At 38.2% G+C, this 18,056-nt stretch overlaps 1 protein-coding gene across 5 annotated transcripts; it reads right to left on the bottom strand.

Annotated features, from left to right (window-relative positions):
* Positions 1-17,731, bottom strand: CCDC174 (coiled-coil domain containing 174). 5 transcript variants are annotated; one of them, XR_007509350.1, is made up of 12 exons: positions 17,453-17,730; positions 15,900-16,004; positions 14,883-14,983; positions 13,905-13,963; positions 12,672-12,852; positions 10,614-10,709; positions 9,029-9,165; positions 7,921-8,015; positions 7,526-7,673; positions 6,331-6,465; positions 3,586-4,598; positions 1-887 (listed from the first exon to the last, which is right to left on the bottom strand). XR_007509350.1 is itself a non-coding variant. In XM_049827186.1 (12 exons), exons 1-12 carry the CDS (start codon positions 17,492-17,494, stop codon positions 3,685-3,687), a joined length of 1,971 nt encoding a protein of 656 aa, XP_049683143.1. In that variant the 5' UTR covers positions 17,495-17,731; the 3' UTR covers positions 3,480-3,684. The 5 variants fall into 5 exon arrangements, 4 of the variants coding, with proteins under 4 accessions (XP_049683143.1, XP_049683144.1, XP_049683145.1 ...); XM_049827186.1 differs by lacking the exon at positions 1-887 and having other exon boundaries at positions 3,480-3,894; positions 3,937-4,598; positions 17,453-17,731; XM_049827187.1 differs by lacking the exon at positions 1-887 and having other exon boundaries at positions 3,480-3,852; positions 3,937-4,598.
* Between the last annotated feature and the right edge of the window lie 325 nt (positions 17,732-18,056).

Raw genomic sequence — 18,056 nt, 5'->3', positions numbered from 1 at the left:
GTTAAACTAATACAAAGACAATATAGCTCCTAAATCACATATATATATATATATATATATAGAATTACCCACAGTCTGAAGGACACAGAAGAAACAAAGCCCAGAAGGCAGTAGGAAATGAATGTCAATGATTAAAATAGTAGTGGAATAGATGCAAATACTGTTTATAGGGAAATCCATTGAAGGATATGATTGCCATAATGAATTCAAGTCAAGCTCTAATGTTCTCAAGTACTTTGCCCACTCGTTAGAGTTAGTTCAGCTCCAAGAAAATCATACCCTACTCTGAGTTCCACATACTGATTCATGTGAGGTCTTAAATATGAAACTTCTCTAGCATAAGTCAGCCAGCCTGGAGAACGGGGTTTGAACTTCTACTCTACCACAGACTTGCTCTGTGACCTTGCATGAGACATTTTGCATTTCAGTTTTCTTCTTTCTGCAAAATGGGGACAGTGGTATTATCTTACTTCAGAATAATATTCTGAAGCTTAATTAATAAATAATTGTACTGTACTGTGATTCTAGACTGAGAGTGGCTAAAAAAGCATGAAGTATACAACCCAAATCATCCTAAATTGCTTCACCGCACTGCCCAGTGAGCTTCAAAACACTGGGGAGTTTGTCATGCTTTTACCTTCTAGTTGATCCTCCCTCCCACAGCTGCCTTAAGCAAACAAAAAGAAAGAAGGACACAATGTAACACAGAGATACAATGGTAGTTCAAGCACAGAGCTCCTGGTCTAACTCGCATGGACTAGTGATTCCTTTGCAGCCTTTAGCAGGCCCACCAATCTCCATCTTCCATTTTTCTTTTCTCCAAGCTGTAATGGTATCATTTGAAACCCCATCTTCCAAGGGCACTATAGTGGTTTCTAAGTTATGACCTTTCAAAAATATAAAACACGTCAGTTCTTAAAATATTTTTTTTCAATTTCTTTCAAACAGAGTTGCTCATTCAGTCTGATCTTATTTGTAGGAACCAAGAAACTATAGTACTAAATTCTTTCTTGGTATGAAATTTAAATATGGATTAGTTAAAGCATCTCTGGTCAAAAGGGATTGTTCTTCCAATAGATTTCATAGAATACTTCTAAATGCATTACCTGTTTTAAAAAGCAGCATTTCTAAGCTGGAAACCAATTCTACCCTGCCCCATACATTGAAATTGCCCATTACAAGTGAAATCTTAGATGTTTATTCCAGCGTTTATTCCAACATAGAGCTAAGCTGTTTTGAGTCCAAACTTACCATTCACTCATGTACATAAAAGTTACATCATTTGAACAAAGCTTTCCCAGACAGACGGTAGGAATCTGAATGAGGTCCTTCATTTCCTGTGCTAGTGCTGTAACAACCAGTCTGCCCTAATTAGTTAGTTTAAACATGACAGTCACTATTAAGTCACTTTTGTCAAGATACGTCAGACATGTTCCTGTACCACTTAAGCATGAGGACAAAGGTATGGTGAGGCACAGCAATGAAATCTGATAGTGGATACCTAGGAAATTTAATCAAAGTAGTCTGGTACCCTTAAGAAGTAGTAGGGTCTTTGCAAATAACTCTAGCTTAGCAATTAGCTTTTGCCTTGCTTACTCTGTGGGCAACCAAACACTTCTTTACGAAACATTACAGCATTTAACGTCTGTTTCTATGTACAAGTTCAACAACTGGTGGCACTGAAAGGAGACTGTTTTCCTAACTAATCAAATTTGAAATTTGTGTTTTGACCACTTCTTACCTTTGTGGTAGAAAGCTGCTAAAACACAATGCAACTGTTTTAAACTCAAAATTAAATGCAAGGTGACACAGCATTTGAAAAATTCTTCTCAGATCAGGCTCATCAGAGACTACTTCAATGTTATTATGAAATAAATAGCAGAAAATAGGTATATACTGGCAGAATTTCTTATAGCAAATCAGTAAGACTAGACTGCCATCTCATGGATATTGACTAACCTGAGATTGTACCAAATTTATGAGAAAAAAGCCTGCATTCACATTTGGTAAAACCAGATGGGTTTGTAACATCTTCCTTTTCCTTTCAGTCATTAGCATATGATCATTATTTATTTTCAGGTTCTTTATTCATACTGAAGAGATTCAAGGAGAGGAAGAAATATACACCCTAACACCACACACAACAGCTGAGTTTAGGTCAGTGTCAGCAGCAGCAGAAACAACGAGCTGCTGCTAAGACTTCAGTGCATTTCAGGTGGATGTGGCCATTAATAGTGTCATACTATCCTCAAGTTGTAGGTCTGTTCAGAGAAACAGAAACCCAAAGTTATCATAAAGCTCCAGTCTCTTCAACATTTGGTAAGGATAAGACTGGGGTATTTTGTGGCTTTAAAATGGTACCACCTGTGCTCTTGTGGAACGTTACTCCTCCTGTGAGGTGTTATTCCTGCTCTGCAAATTCCTGTGCAAAAGCCAGTGATACAGTGTGTTTACTAGCTGAGGTTAAAAGAGAGTTTGGGGACAGTGAATGTGTTCTGCATGCCGCTAAGTTTGCTCAGTCACCTTGAGCACATTGCTGTTCAACAGGCTTTGCAAAGCAGCCTGAGATCTGAATGAAGCACACAAGAGTAGCACATTATCTCTGTCTCTTTGGCTAGTTCACTATTTTGTTCAAATGCTCACTATTTTGACAGTATCGTCATTTAACTTTAGACAATCTATGAAATTGCCCATTCTAACCTGCTTTTCTAGGTCTTACCCTTGTACGAGCTTTTAAAATACAAATGGGGCATCTAAATTACCTTCAGAAATAAAAATGTTCTACATGGTAAACAAGAATTATTCTTGTTTACTAAGATTCTGAAATAAAAGCTTGTTTGGTAGAGGTTGGTCTTCTTTTATATATAATGACTGCTATATCACAGTTTTTGGAAAAAAGTTTTAAATAAAATAAAGCCATAAGTACAACAGATGATGCAAGAAAAATGCACTTGGAGAATTATGAGAGCATTTTCTAAACCAGTAAGACAGTAATTTCAGCTGTCAAGATTTCTACTTTAGTGAAGTGTTTACTCTTAGTCTAACCATCATTATTTACTGATTTCTGCAATGCCTCTCTCCACTCTAATTTGGTTCACAGAATTATAAGTTATATACAGACCTCAGGAATGCAGAACCCATTACAACCATGTGAACTACTCTCCACCACTGTTCACTAGATAATATTCTGCACTTCGTAAAGGCAAGAGATTAAGTAGGTAACAAAATTCCTAAACCCATTCTGTATTTAGCAGCAGAGGGCCTGCCATTTCAATACTGTTTCTACAGATATCACTGAACTTGTAGTACCTCCAAACCAGAAGCTAGCTCGGGAGCAACAGAGTAAAGGAAGAGTTCATCTTTTGAAAGAAAGCCATGAATATACCCCAAAGTTCAGGTATAAGTGACGAAGAATTGAAATGAAACATGTACAAAACTAAATTAAGTACTGCCAAAAAAAAAAAAAAAAAAACCCACATACTTTTAATAAAGAGGGGGGAAAAAAAATAAAAGAACCGACAGGGCAAAAGTACAGCTGTGATGTAAAACAACTTAGGTCTCCAGGATTTATTTTGATCTACTTACAGGAACTTATTTTTCCCAGATGTGGGAAAATAATATTCTTGCTAAGATAACTTATTTCAGTTCTTTAAATCACGATTCATGCTTATCTTTTCGCTCAGTTCAAGTCACTTGTCTGTAATAAGACAGCATATCATCTAAACTTTGGTAAAGTGGTTCCTGATTTTGAGTGTCACTGCTGTTGGCCTGCGCTGAAGGTGCCACATCTTGGGCGCTGCAGCCACAGGCCTGCACTGACGATGGCACATCTTGGGCGCTGCAGCCACAGGCCTGCACTGACGATGGCACATCTTGAGCGCTGCAGCCACAGGCCTGCATTGGTGGTGGCATATCTTGGGCGCTGCAGCCGCAGGCCTGCATTGGTGGCGGCACATCTTGGGCGCTGCAGCCATAGGCCTGCATTGCTGGCGGCACATCTTGGGCACTGCAACCATAGGCCTGCATTGGAAATGGCATATCATGAGTGCTGTAGCCATAAGCGTGCATTGGTGGCAGCATACCTTGAGTGCCGTAGCCATAAGCCTGCATTGGAAATGGCATATCATGAGTGCAATAGCTGTAAGCCTGCACTGATGACAGCACATCTTGAGTGCCATAGCCATAAGCCTGCATCGACGGTGGCACACCTTGAGGACCATAGCCGTACACCTGTGCTGATGGCAGCATATCCTCATCATCGCTACTGTCATCCTCTGCTGATGATGGTGCGTCTTGAGTGTCACTGCCACAGGCCTCTGTTGATGCTGACTGATCTTGAACATTACTGTTGTAAGCCTGCACCGACGGCGGCATGCCTTCAGTGCTGCTGCCGTTGGTCTGCACTGATGGCATCTGTTGGTTTTGTGCTGTCTCCGTTTCCAGTTTTTCAGAGGAGGTTTCAGGACTGTTCAAATTCTGACTTCTGTAATTATCATCTTTCTTTTGTCCCATAAAGTAATCAGAAGGTGGTGCAAATTCTGGATCTCGCTCATCTCTGAGTTCTTCCTGTTTCTTTGACCATTGTCCAAACATCAGTTCTGTTAGAAACAGGGAAAATAGATTGAGTATATATTTCAGGGTCTGAAGATCAGTCAGAAAGGAGGGAAAACAAATTAGCAAACAGAGAAGATGCAGCTGTGAAAAGCCATTTACAATTACTTTTCCCTCTAGTATTAGATTGCTGGCTAAGCTGGCAGTCCACTTTCTTTACAGAGCAGGAACAAAAGCATTGAGCATTAAAGATAACCACCATCTGCTATATAATTCATCCTACTCACTTTAAGATCGTTTTACAATGTGGTCATTGGTTATGAAAAATGACTAGTTAGGTGCGAATCAAAATACTAACAAATCAAAGCATTAAGAGCTTAGTTATTAGAAGATGGAGATGATGAGATTATCTCTAGTGGGCACAGGCGAAAACCAGTAACTTTTTTTTTTTTTCAACAGAAGTAGATATTCTAGTTACTATGACAGCTGCTGATTTCTGATTAAAAATAGTTCTGAAGTACTGCAATGGAATGACAGCTCAAGATCACAACACTTAAAAAAGATATCCCCAAAACCTACTCCAAAGGTGTCTCCCAAAACTACTCTCTAAAACCAGTAAAATTATTTTCAGTATTCATGTCTATCAAGACTTCTGTAAGAAATGAAGTAGAAAATTCTGATACAGAAGGGCTACACATTTGTCTGATGTAGCAAACTAGAGCCCCAATCAGAGCAGGACTTCTTCCTTTGCTTTGGTAAAAGTATATTAAAAAAATGAAATAGTAGGGAGGAAAGCATCTAAGAGAGTAAGTTGTTTTGTGTATCTCTTCTTATACTAATTTAGATGCTTGTGTTAAATTTATGTTCAGTGAACTACAGTTATTTTACTTCACATTTTAGAGTAAGCTGTCCTCTGCTTTCTGAGTGTAATACCTGTTCTGTAGTACAGTGCTGCTTGGGTGTCAGTCAGATACTAGGATTCCTCAGAGGTAGAAGAAAACCGGTGTCAGGCAGGATAAAGATTTAACAGATAGGACCCAAAAGTTTTGGTTTTTAATGGCACCACAAAGTTTCCCCTCACAATGATATTCATTAACTGAACACAAAGAGACTGTGCAAAGTAAAAAGAAGCTGGAAGTATCAGTATTGCACAGAATAGGAATGCTGCTCTTACACAAGTACTAAAGAAGGTGGACATTTATGTGCGTTGCCTATTCCTTGTTTGCTTTTACTTAGAAGTTGGGCATCAGACTACAAGAACGTGCATGAGGTTAGATTAACGGTGCAAAATGAGTTAACGGGTTTGAGAAGGATCTAGAAGACAGCCATCAGTTGGTGTTGTGACAAGGAAGATGCTTCAAGGTGGGATGTTGTTACTGAAGTGGTCTCTGCTTGCATCACTTTTTAGTATTGTTCTGTATCTGTTTCAGTGTAATACATCCTGCTGTCACGTAGCACAAACTACAGAAATACATCAAGATCACACTGAAAGATGGTAAATCTTATGAACTATGAAATTTGTCATTCTGCCAACCTCTCTGGATCATCCAGAAATAGAGTAATTCATACAGAAATAAAAATTACGGGGATATTATAGCAGATACTAGCACTAATGCATGCCTTGTCAATTACTGCACTGGACACTAGACAGTCATTAATACAAAGGGAGAAAGTATTTCATTGCTTCTCAGTCTTACCATACTTCATCACAAAACAGAAATGAAAGTAGCACTGTGCACACTGTTTTCAAACAATGTTTCCGAATATACATTTCCTTACCTTTGCCTTTATCCCACTCTCGGACATAAGGCACACCAGGCTTTGTATCTCTTCTCTCCTGGATGACAACCTCTACCTTTCTACTTGCTGCAGTAACTCTCGGAGCTTCTGGTTCATCAGTAGCACCTTTCAACTCTATGTTATGGAAAGAGATAGTAGTTTTTATTAGTAATGGGATAAAATCTATATGAATTTCATAGGAGGAATAGGAAGCAAGAGTTATTTGCATTTATAGAGCTCATACTGGTGATCTGTTTTCATTCTAATAATGAAATGCATCTGAGCGGGGAGGCGATTTTTTTTTTTTAATTACTGCATATTAGTTCAGAAAAGATAATAGGTAAGCCAGATAATCAGGAAACATATCTACCAAGAGACACTTCATTAGCTTTCTAGTTGTATCAAAAAGACTGCTGAAAATCTATTGCCTAATAACCCACAAAGGCATGTGCTGAGTATTATACTGAAGCTAGAAAATGAGGTAAAAATAAGAACATTAGCATGTTATCTCCATTTCATTTACTGGAGAAAACAATGTGCATTCTTATTCTTCCGAACAACAGTAACAGTTAGCAGTGGCACATTAGTGTTCATTTCCAGAACGCTTTACAGTTAATCCCTTGCACAGAATTCTGACATAGTGAAATATTAGCTACGTTTTACAGTAGGAGGCAGACAGTACAAGTGACTAGTAGTGTCATAAGGGAGACAGCACAGAGATGGGATTAGAACTCAAGTTCATCATCCTAAATCCTAAAGTCAGCTGTATGTCCAATTTACAGACTGCACTGAAACTGTAGCATTGTATATTATATGATATCAAAATTAACTTGTTACTACTTTTTATTCTACTTCATCTTAAAAAAAAAAAAAAAAGCCGGTAAAATTTCAGCAGCTCTAACCTCAACAGGCATAATTAACCCACATAATTCCTGCTGTCAGGTGTGAAGCAAAAAAAGCCTAAAATCTACATATCACATTTCTATGTGCATTATTAAGCTATTTCTGGCATGATTTCTTACCCACACACAGTTATATGAACACTCACCATTGTAACAGTTATACTAATTGTATATACAGAATATGTAATACCAATATATTGAATGTCCAACCCTAAATCAATTAGAGTATGTCTGTCCATGAATCAAGTACAAGATGGAATAGCAAGTATTTAACTTAAAAAGGCAGATCATACCTCCATTCTCCAATTTTTCTGCCTCTTCCTCTAATCCAGCTTCCCTTAATTTCTTAATCTTCCGTGCTCGAAGTTTAGACAGCCTTGCATCTAGAGCTGCCTTCCTTTTTTCTTTCAACTGTTCACGTTTAGTTCTCTGATCAAGTGTCTTAACGGCAAAGAAAAACATGAATTAATCTTCCTTTGTTATTATAATCAACTACATATCTTCCTTTACTAAACAACTAAAAGCAATCCTTATCAAGTACCATGTTTCAACAGGGAAAAAGAGGCCCAGGTTTTTTTTGGAATCAGCTGTGGGCATCACTTGGTATAAGACTTACACAACAAATCAAAGACAGTGACCACTGAAAGTAGGATGCCATCATACCCCAATTTGCTCTTTAAACTCGTACCTGCTCTCGTAGCATATCCAGTGTTGCCCGTTGTTTATTCCTAAGTTCTTTGTCACGAGAAAAGGCAAAGTAACCAACACCAAGCTGTCTGGCCTCTGAAAAGAAGAAAATCAATACATTTAAGTTACATCCAGTTTATAATTGACAGTAACTACAAGCACCATGCACTCTGATTTCAGGCACGGAATTAATCCCAACAATATACATCGCATTAGTTTTAGATGGCTAAAAAGGGCTTGTTTTAGATAATGCATGAAGTGAAGCTTCCTGAAGGAGAACACAGGAGGAGGTAATGAAATTTGAAAAATGCATTTGAGAAAAATACAATTTGAGGAAAAATAAATCTAGACTTATGTACTGGTAATTTGAATGGTGGTGTTGTTTAACCCCACCCAGCAACTAAGCAGCACACAGCCGCTCACTGACTTCCCCCCCTGCCACCTAGTGGGATGGGGGAGATAATCGGGGGGGGGGGGGGGGGGAGGGGGAAGTAAAACTCATGGGTTGAGATAAGAACAGTTTAATAGAACAGAAAAGAAGAAACTAATAATGATAATAATAACACTAATAAAATGACAATAGTAATAATAAAAATTGGAATACAGAAGTGATGCACAATGCAATTACTCACCACCTGGCAATCGATGCCCAGTTAGTCCCCAAGCAGTGATCCCCCCCAACCCCACTCCACCCAGTTTATACACTGGATGTGAAACACATGGTGTGGAACACCCTGTTGGCCAGTCTGGGTCAGCTGTCCTGGCTGTGTCCCCTCCCAACTTCTTGTGCCCCTCCAGCCTTCTTGTTGGCTGGGCATGAGAAGCTGAAAAATCCTTGACTTTAGACTAAACATTACTTAGCAACAACTGAAAATGTCAGCGTTATTAACATTCTTCTCATACCAAACTCAAAAACATAGCACTATACCAGCTACTAGGAAGACAATTAACTCTCCCAGCTGAAACCAGGATAAATGGTTATTACACACGTGACTTAACACATACCTATACTTTCCCATACAGCCACAAGAAGTAACTTTCCCTTGCTTCCTCTAAAACTAATCTCTTTGGTGATATAAAGATAAGTGATATAAAGTATGGAAGTATACCATTTTCTCGAATGTCTTCATAATGTATGGGTCCCATGGGTTTTCTGAGGGCTTCTTCTTCTTCTTTTTCCCACTGCTGCCTCTGAAGTTCTCTTCTCATGTCTTCAGATAAAAGAGTATTCCCATCAGGACCTTGACTAATTAACAATAACAACAACAACAACGAAGTTAGGGATTACAGAGAACTTACCAGTTTTACGGTATCATACAGTGAAAGTATGATTGGGTCTGATCCACTATTGCAGTTTTTACAAAACATAGGTCATTGTAGGCACCATTTAGTGATGCAACATTGATTACTATGGTATATTGTGAGGACAGAAATACAAAACTACCTCTGAAAAAAGGTACTAGTAGGCATGTTATTAAAAGACTTAAAACAAAATTATGTCCTTTCTCAGAAGCTTTATTGAATCATCAAATCACAGAATGGGAGATGAAATAATCACTTTTATTGGCATTTGTTTGGATTCTAGCAATCACATACAGAAACATTTCAGATTTAACATAAGAAAATGAAGGGTATCTGAAATAACAAAAAGGTAGCCATTAGTTTAACCTAGAAGTCCATGCCAAATATTAATACCCAATATGGGCAATATTTTTGTTTGCCCCAAGAGAAGCAGCAGGATCTTTTTCTTTTATTGTCTGGCTAAAGCTTTTTTTGCCAACCAATTGTCATCCATATCAATGCAGAGACTACAATTTCAAAGCACTCATGGTTGCCATCTTATGTTTAAAATATAGAGAACACACTACTGAGTTGGTAGCATGGAAGAATTTTCACTTCAGCAACAGTAAGGGCTCAGCTGAGGTGACTTTAGATTATTTTCTGAAAGCTATTCTCAGTGCTGCCATAATAATTTTAACAGAAGAGCTGTTAAACAGCTGCTTAACAGAAGAGCAAAACCAAACAAATGGAGATCTACCAAATTCACTTTGAATGTCATTATGAATTTGGAATGGGTAAAAGACCATCATCAGTTTCCAGGTTAAACAGAACCAGAAATCACTTCTCTGGCATTTTCTGGAAGGTATAATAAAACACAATTTCCATACAAGGACCACAGTTTTAAAAGATGCATCAAATATCTGAGAGATTGCCAAGTCAATTTATGAGAACTTTTCTCTGCAAACTATGCTCCGTAAGTGATGTTATAGATCTAGTCAATGTTTACATCAAAATGTGTCCCTTAGTAGTGTATTAAAAATTTCATTTGGGCTTTTATTCGATATCCATGGTCTCCATTCTGTGGCAATTTAAAACCAACACACCAGCCATGTATTTCAAACGATCAGCTGCCAAGGTGAAGTAAAATAGAAGCCTTGGAATACTATCTGACTTTATAATAGAAAGTTTTGATAAATTCACAGTCATGCACAATTGTTCTGTAGCTAGTCTGTCTATTTTTTAAGGCACAATGTAACCATCAGAGGTTGGTCTAAAGTAAATCTAGAGAAAACAGTAGCATCAACAATTCTGGATTGAGAATGGGGTAACAAAGCACAGCCCCGCTTCCTTCTCATTAAAAATATGTACGGTAAATACTGCAAGGAACATACACTTCTATTAGAGAAACCACACCTTTTCCCTTGAAGCTCCTGATCCATTTTAAGTAGACTTGGCAAATCCTTCTTCATACAGCGTCTAGATCGGCCCAAGAAATCAACATAATCAACCCTATAATGAAAGCAAAGGAAATTTGATGCAGAACTTCTATTTGCAGACTTACAGAACTCAGAACCAGAAGACAGAAGCAGTAACACTTTCCAAAGAGTATTTGAAACCTCTCAGTCTGTCCATGTGTGACAGTTTCTTCTACCTTTCAATTAACAGACTCACAGGTTAAGTGGATACATTCTGAACAGGGCATATGACAATTTTATCACAGACATTTACTCCCTTTGAGATGGCTGTTTGCCTTGGCAATAAGATGGTGTAAAAAAATGTTCAAAAGTTATAATGTCATGTAGTTTTCACACCAAAATAAAACTGAGCCTAGTACTTGCTTCCCATGGTGAAAATAATGATGTGGCATTGACTTCTTGCGGATATGAAATTGCTACAATGTATTTCAATTATCAGTATAAAGCTTATTTAGAACAGGCTGATAGCATTCATTCAACTGGCATAACAAAGGCTGACTAAAAACGCAAGCAAAATGTTCCCTTGAAGCACATATTGTGCTTCTTATTCAACTCTTTATAGTACTGAACACTTAATTTACAGTTGTCAAAAAAGCTGTTAAGAGCTATACTTATTGTCCTGTAATGCTAGAAAGTTCTTTAGCATCAAGCTGCCTCAATTATCCCATTCTAAAGAATTACTATTACATCTGAAAAAGTATGACTGGCAATCTAGTTCCCAAAACCCAAACTTTTAAAGATCTGTGCTTTTAGTAAGTTAAGACTTTTACATAATTTCTAAGGATATCTACAGCTTAGTATATACTCAGTGCCCTTTGGTTTTTATTATAGCATAACATCAGTAGAAAAAAAGGTCTGCATTCTCTATAATAAAGATATAACTATGGCTGCAGAATAATTAGCATTAATTATGCTAGCAACCAAATATCCTCATTAAGATATGGCCTCACTGAGGTGAACAATATATTAACAATAATACATGTCACTGAAGTGAGATGTAGGCAATGATAGAAAAGCACCATGTGAACAGTAAAACGTATCAGTTTAAATTTCGGATACTTTACAGTGATGACAGCACAAAGCAGTTTGAGCCTATCACTCGTTAATAGTTTCATCTTGAATTTCAGTAAGATGCTGGTAATGGGTATACCTGCCTTTCCAACCTAGCAGTCTTCTGGCACTCTGCTGGATTAATTCTCCCAATTTATTCTGGAACACTACATTGCAAATCTTATCTTGGCCTAATAAACTGGAGAACGGGGGTGCTCTGTTTCGTATTGATTACTGCTGTTTTAAACTGATTATCAGAAGTAAAATCTCTGTTCCACAAGCTTTTTAAACAAATGGGCAAGGAAAATGTTCAGACTGGTTTCATAATTATTCCTAACATCTTGGATGAAAAACTAGTGGTTACTTGGAATGTCACAGAAAATTGTCACAGACTGTTTGCTGTGCTGCAGTTAAACAGTGGAAGAAATGCCAGAAAATAGAGTTCTTTTTCCATCGGAGTTTCTCTCCTTTATGAGGAGGTCACACAACAAAAAAACAACTGCTCATTTTGTAAGTCACACACAGTTAGAGAAGGGAAGGTGGATACAATAAAACCCCAAGTTTTGCTAAAGTACGTTTCAATTCAAAACATCAAAGCATAAAATTGTATCAATACTGCGATCAGAACTCCCATAAACTATGCAAGAAAATAAAAGCGGATATTATGAAGTCTCACTTATAGTACATTTCCGTGACTGATATCTCAAAATCCTAGACGTAGATTCTATTGCAGTATTACCTACATGGAAAGGAAAGTAACATGAAGGACTGCCTTTTAAAGAGATGTGAAATGAAAGAATGTTACCACTTCTTCTCAATAGGTAGTATTAACAAAAAAAAAGAAAAAGGTGCCGTTCCACCTACTTCGGAGAGTAAAATTAGTTTCTCATGCAATTGTCAAGAAACAGACTAGTCAGGACAGCTTAGCCCAATCAGTAGTACCAACCATTCTTCATCTGGGTCCTCAGGTGGTGGTATTTCCATTTCAGGTTGAGTTTCCTCATCATCTGTCTCTTTTTCTAAAGTCTTTCTAGCAGCTTCGCTCTGATACAGTTCCTGTACTTCATGCTGTTTGTCTATGATCTTCTGAGTAAAATCCACTAGGTACAAATCCTCAGTTTCTTCATCTAAGGCAGAAAATCAATTCTTAGAGAAAAGCCATGAAAAGAACAGATCCGAGCTCAAAATCAATACAAAATAGCCACAATCAGCTTTTCAGCTGCCAGCAAAGCCCTTGACCACACTATTGGGGAATACTTAAATCTCATTCAGTACCAAACTTGGAGTTATAAATAGGCTCCACAGTGATAACCACTATTTCTGAATAGAAGTTTTAGGGTATTTTAAAGCAATTAATCATTTGTGTACAATACAGAAAAGGTTGCAGTCTTTGCACTAAAATATTCTTTGCTCATTAACTACTTCAGAAGTACAGGGTTTATTATGTAACAGTTCAAATACTTTTTTGATGCTTAACATTTGGTGTGTTGGCAGTAGTTAAGCAGTCACTAGAGTACTTTTTAGAAAAGTGGAGAAAAGTAGCAGGGTCATATGGACAAAGATGGACATTAGTAAAGAAAACATTGGAGATTAATTGCAAGGAGATTTGGATTCTATTTTAGTAATTACTTCTTGCAGGGGACTGAATGAGAGAAGAAAGTGACAGATTAGAATTCTCTATTAGCTGCATGACTGGCATTCCCATATGGACCAGCCAGACTCCCCTCCTGGTCCTGTTCTCTTCATAAAGGTCCAAGAATCAGAACGCAGGACAGAACATCAGCAATGCAATCCAAAGACTGCATAATGGAGAATAAATTAATTTTGTTTTTCTAAGATTCTGTATTGAAAAAACAGAATATATTCCACCGACTTAATGAATGAGTGAAACAAGCCAATAGTGCTTTAATAGGACAGGCTGTCCTTCAAAAAGTAATTTTATTTTCTCTAGTACCTATATTTTTCTCCCTTTCAAAGCAGAATAACCCATGTCAATCACTTTGTATAATAACTCAAAAAAAATTTTCCCACGTTAGAAGACAAGCAGTGAATTCATAACATAGCTGCTGTAAATCACCAGACATTCAGAAACACCAACTTTTAGAGTGAACTTTACAAACAAATTTTATATATATATACACACACACATAAAATACTCATTTAGACTAGTTTTGTTCACCTGGAAAGTCGCCTTTTGTCATCTTCTCATACAGCTTTGCTTTCTCTTCTAGTTTCTTCCTGAAAAAGAACAAACAAACAAACAAAAAATTAACATTGCAATCCCACCAATTCCAAACACAGTTCAAAATTACCAATTTAGCCTTAGATAAATGGAATGGGAAAGTACCAGGAGTGCTTGAAATGCTTACTAGAAGCTGACTTATGCCTCGTTTTTGTTTTGAACCTTAACTGACATTTCTGAAGATACACAGATATCCAGTTCCAGAGTACTGAAAATAATTTTAGTGAATTAATCTTAAGTGTATTTTGTCAAGTAGGCAGGAACAGGATGTAACAAGTATTCCACCTTTATCTAACTACTACAGTCTGTCAGATAAATACTGGAAGCTAGACCACTATTTGCAGGTATGAGCTACTGAAATACTGTTTTATAGGGGGAAAAAAGAAAGAAAACATGGAGTTACACTTAATCTTAGAAACTGAAGATAAGACCTTAGCTAATTTCTGGAATAGTAGAAGACAATTTTGAAGAGCAAGGAACTGCTTACAGAAAAACAGAAAATGTCTTATAAACTGTATTTTCAACATTTATCTTATTGTACAACTAACTCATTTAGAAGATGAGGTAAATCTTGCAAAAAAGTAAGGCATTTTCTGTCAAGTCCAAGAAACACTTTACTATAGGATTCTGATATATTGCTGCCCTGGCTTAATTCTAAAGATGACTTTTAAAAATCAGTAACCTGACATACTTAGACAGCGATGATAATGTGAGGACAGGTATCCCTAGAGCATAAGACTGCTGGGAAGCTGTTTGTACGTTACTGTCAAAGAGCATGGAACTGATGCTGGTGTTACCGGTTGGTCTAATGAGAACTGCTGGTCCAAAACATGCATAACTTGCTTTATGTGCTTTTCTGAACACTGAAAAAGAAGTTCTACAAAACTTTCCTTTCTTACAGAGCCCAAGAGTTACCTTGATTTATCTAATATATGCTCCTCTTCTGTCTTCTGCTCAACATCTTTCTTGGCTCGATTTGCAACTCCTGTGTTTTGTTTGTTCCAGATGCTTGGTTTCTGTGGAGGACAATTTTATAACAAGAAAGAAAGAAAGAAAGGAAAACATTGAAATGGTAATGATTAAAAAATTTTTCAATTCCATAATGCAAACTTTGCAAATCAATCATGAAAGACTTTGTAAATAACATCTTACACATGTTTGAGTTGAGACTATACCTACTCTGCTGTAGGATGCAGCAGGTATGTCCTAAAATTACAGACTGCAGTATGATATAATAGTTAAGGACAGGCTGAGAAGTGGGGAAAAGAAAAAGCACTCAGAAATCAGACAAAATCTATTCTGGCAAAGATGTTAAGGTTAAAAAAATTAATAAGAACAATCTTGCTGATTACTAAAGTAATAAGAAAGCCATGAATTGTTTCTGTTACCTTCATTTTAGATATAAAATAGTCACTTTGCCCATGTACAGCACAACACTGTAAATGCTGCATGTTCTTCAAATGTGGCAGCAATTACTATATTCTACTACTAGAAAGCTACAGAATGAATAAAACCCCATGTGCAGTAAAGAGTAAAACGTGAGAGATAATTATGTATTCATTATTATATGCTGCGATACAGAGGAACAGACAGCAGAGCATTTATCAAGAGTGTCTCATCCTCCATTCTTCAGAGGAGCATACAAAATTGTGGAGAAAAAAGGAAACATCTTTTCCTATAGTTACAAAAGCTGTGGCTCCCTGGAGAACAAAGATTAAGTGGTGATTTAGATAGGCATAAGCATGAGATAAGTTTTCTGTTGTGCACAAGAATCTCAACTGGAAATTAAATTTGAAGAACATCCTCATCACGTAGGTTTTACATGTGAATAGTAACGTAGCTCTAAACTATTTATTTGTTTAGATTTGAATATGAACTTCCTTACTTTAAGGAGAAAGAATGACAAAAACAACAACAGAAAAATATTTATACCTTATTAGAAGTTTTGGGCTTTGCAAAGATGCCAGCATCTTTCAATAGCTTTTCTTTCTTGAATTCTTCTTGCTTTCGGAAGAGTTCTGCTTTGAGATCTACCAACTACATCAACAGCAAAATAAACAAATAAATAACCAAGACATATCACATGCATATACATCAGTTACCGTAGTAAAGTAATAACTGTATTTCCAGTAAAACAATTTGGCATTTACAGTTATATGAGCATTTGATTGCATTTTTGTGTGGAACTTTGAAGTGCTGATCCAATCACAAAGATCACTCTTAAGTTTACAGCAAACAATATACAAAAACCACAGAATGCAAATTATGGATTTAAAAAACCCCCAAAGATATCCTTGATCCTTTGATACATAATCGGAAAAAGACAGACATAATTCTATATAGATTCTACTAGCCTCCTGATGGCAAACAAATAGACAACTAATAACACTACTGAATTTGAAAAGGTAACTTCTAACCACTACATAATGAATAAACTCCTGTCTCAGAAAAGAATTGATAAAAGTTTGCTTTCATAACATATATATATACTTTCCCACTGCTTTATATACTGTTTATATAGTTTTAGATTTTCTTTCTTTTTTTTTATTTTAATAAATATGTAAGTAGCATTGCCATCTATGACCAACGCCTATCTTGTCATTCATTAGGAAACATCACCAGCAGGGGTATTGTCTTGAAATTACATTAAAAAACCTAGTCCGGAAGAGGATATTGTGCCACTTTCCCTGCAAGTCCTACAGAAGACAGATTTCACAGATGTACATTAAATCAGGGAAGTGAAAGGCTTTGGTGTTAATATTTGTCCCAAACACCAACGCGTTTGCTTTTCAGGTCCCTGTAACAATGAGGCAGTGTGGTAAATTAACCCTTCCTCCAGCCCACTGCTTAGAAGCGATCATCCCAACATTCAATGTTAAATATTTCATAAGCAGCAACCCACAGTTTGCATTAACTGTTTACTTGGAAAGACGACGTGTTTGGCAGCGGTCCCTTGTTAACAGGCTGCTGGAGAGCAGGGAGGAGCAGCACCCCGCCACCCCTAAGGGCTGGAGGGCGATTTGCCAAGACAGGGACCTCCTGTCGCTTAGAAGAAATCAGGAAATACACTCACTTTTCAATTTTATCATTACATCACGAATGGGGGCACATTCAGCCCTGGCACACTCAGACTAAGTGGCCAGGAAGGCGAAGGGGCTAGGCCCCCTCCCCCCAAACCAAGACCTGACTTCAGAAAGCGTAACGCACGGCGTTACAACATGGCCCTGTAAGTCAGCGTTTGCTTTAATGAGTGTGCACTTCAGTGGGCCGGGGTTAAGGAGACGAGGCAGCAGACACCCCGCGGTGTCCTGCTTTCCCTGGAAGCGGCTCACACCAGCGCGGCCCCGGCCCGAGCCGCACGGCCTGCGCCGGCCGGGCCCGCCCGCGGGAGCCCGCAGCTGCGGGTAACGGAGCACACCTAGCCGCCCTCACACCCTTATAAGCCGTTTGCTTCTTCCAGGCCTCGGCCAGGTTCGCTCACTCACCGAGGAGGCGGCTACATCCAGCGGCTTCTTCCTCCGGTCCATGGCGGCCTCTTCTCCTCCGGTAACTGCCTCAGGCGGCCGCCTTCTTTCCCGCTTTACGGCCTCACCGTCAAGCGCAGCGAAAGCGAGGCGCTATTGCGACAGCGCTAGTGAGGACTGGCGGGCCCTTCCCCGCCGCCATGTTGGGGAGGTCAGGGGAGGGTAGACGGATAAAGAGTGGGCACCGCAGCACCGCGGAGGTGTACGGCCCCGGTGTGATTCAAAGAAATTAACTCAACAGTTTGATTAACTATTAAGTAGGTATTCTTTATTGGCAGCGCTGGGTGCACGGAGGATCGCTTCACCTATCGTGCACACTGTCGGGTCTAATTGTGCAGGTTAAGTACATGCTCTACATACATATTCACTAGATTTCCGAGAAATGTTATACATATTCATTAGTTTCCCGGGAAACTATTAGCATATGCAAATGTCCTTTACGCAGGCGCATTGAAGGTCTCTGGTGGTCTTCCATAGTCTTCCTCACTTGTCTGCTTCTTGACCCTCCTCAGGTGATTCTGCGCAGTATGGTCTTTTACACGTTTTGATACATTAGTGCTTGTTA

Source organism: Accipiter gentilis, chromosome 23 (assembly GCF_929443795.1).
Source record: "Accipiter gentilis chromosome 23, bAccGen1.1, whole genome shotgun sequence".
NCBI lineage: Eukaryota > Metazoa > Chordata > Aves > Accipitriformes > Accipitridae > Astur > Astur gentilis.
Note: the sequence above shows the minus strand (reverse complement) of the source record. Positions and strands in the feature narration are given on the sequence as shown.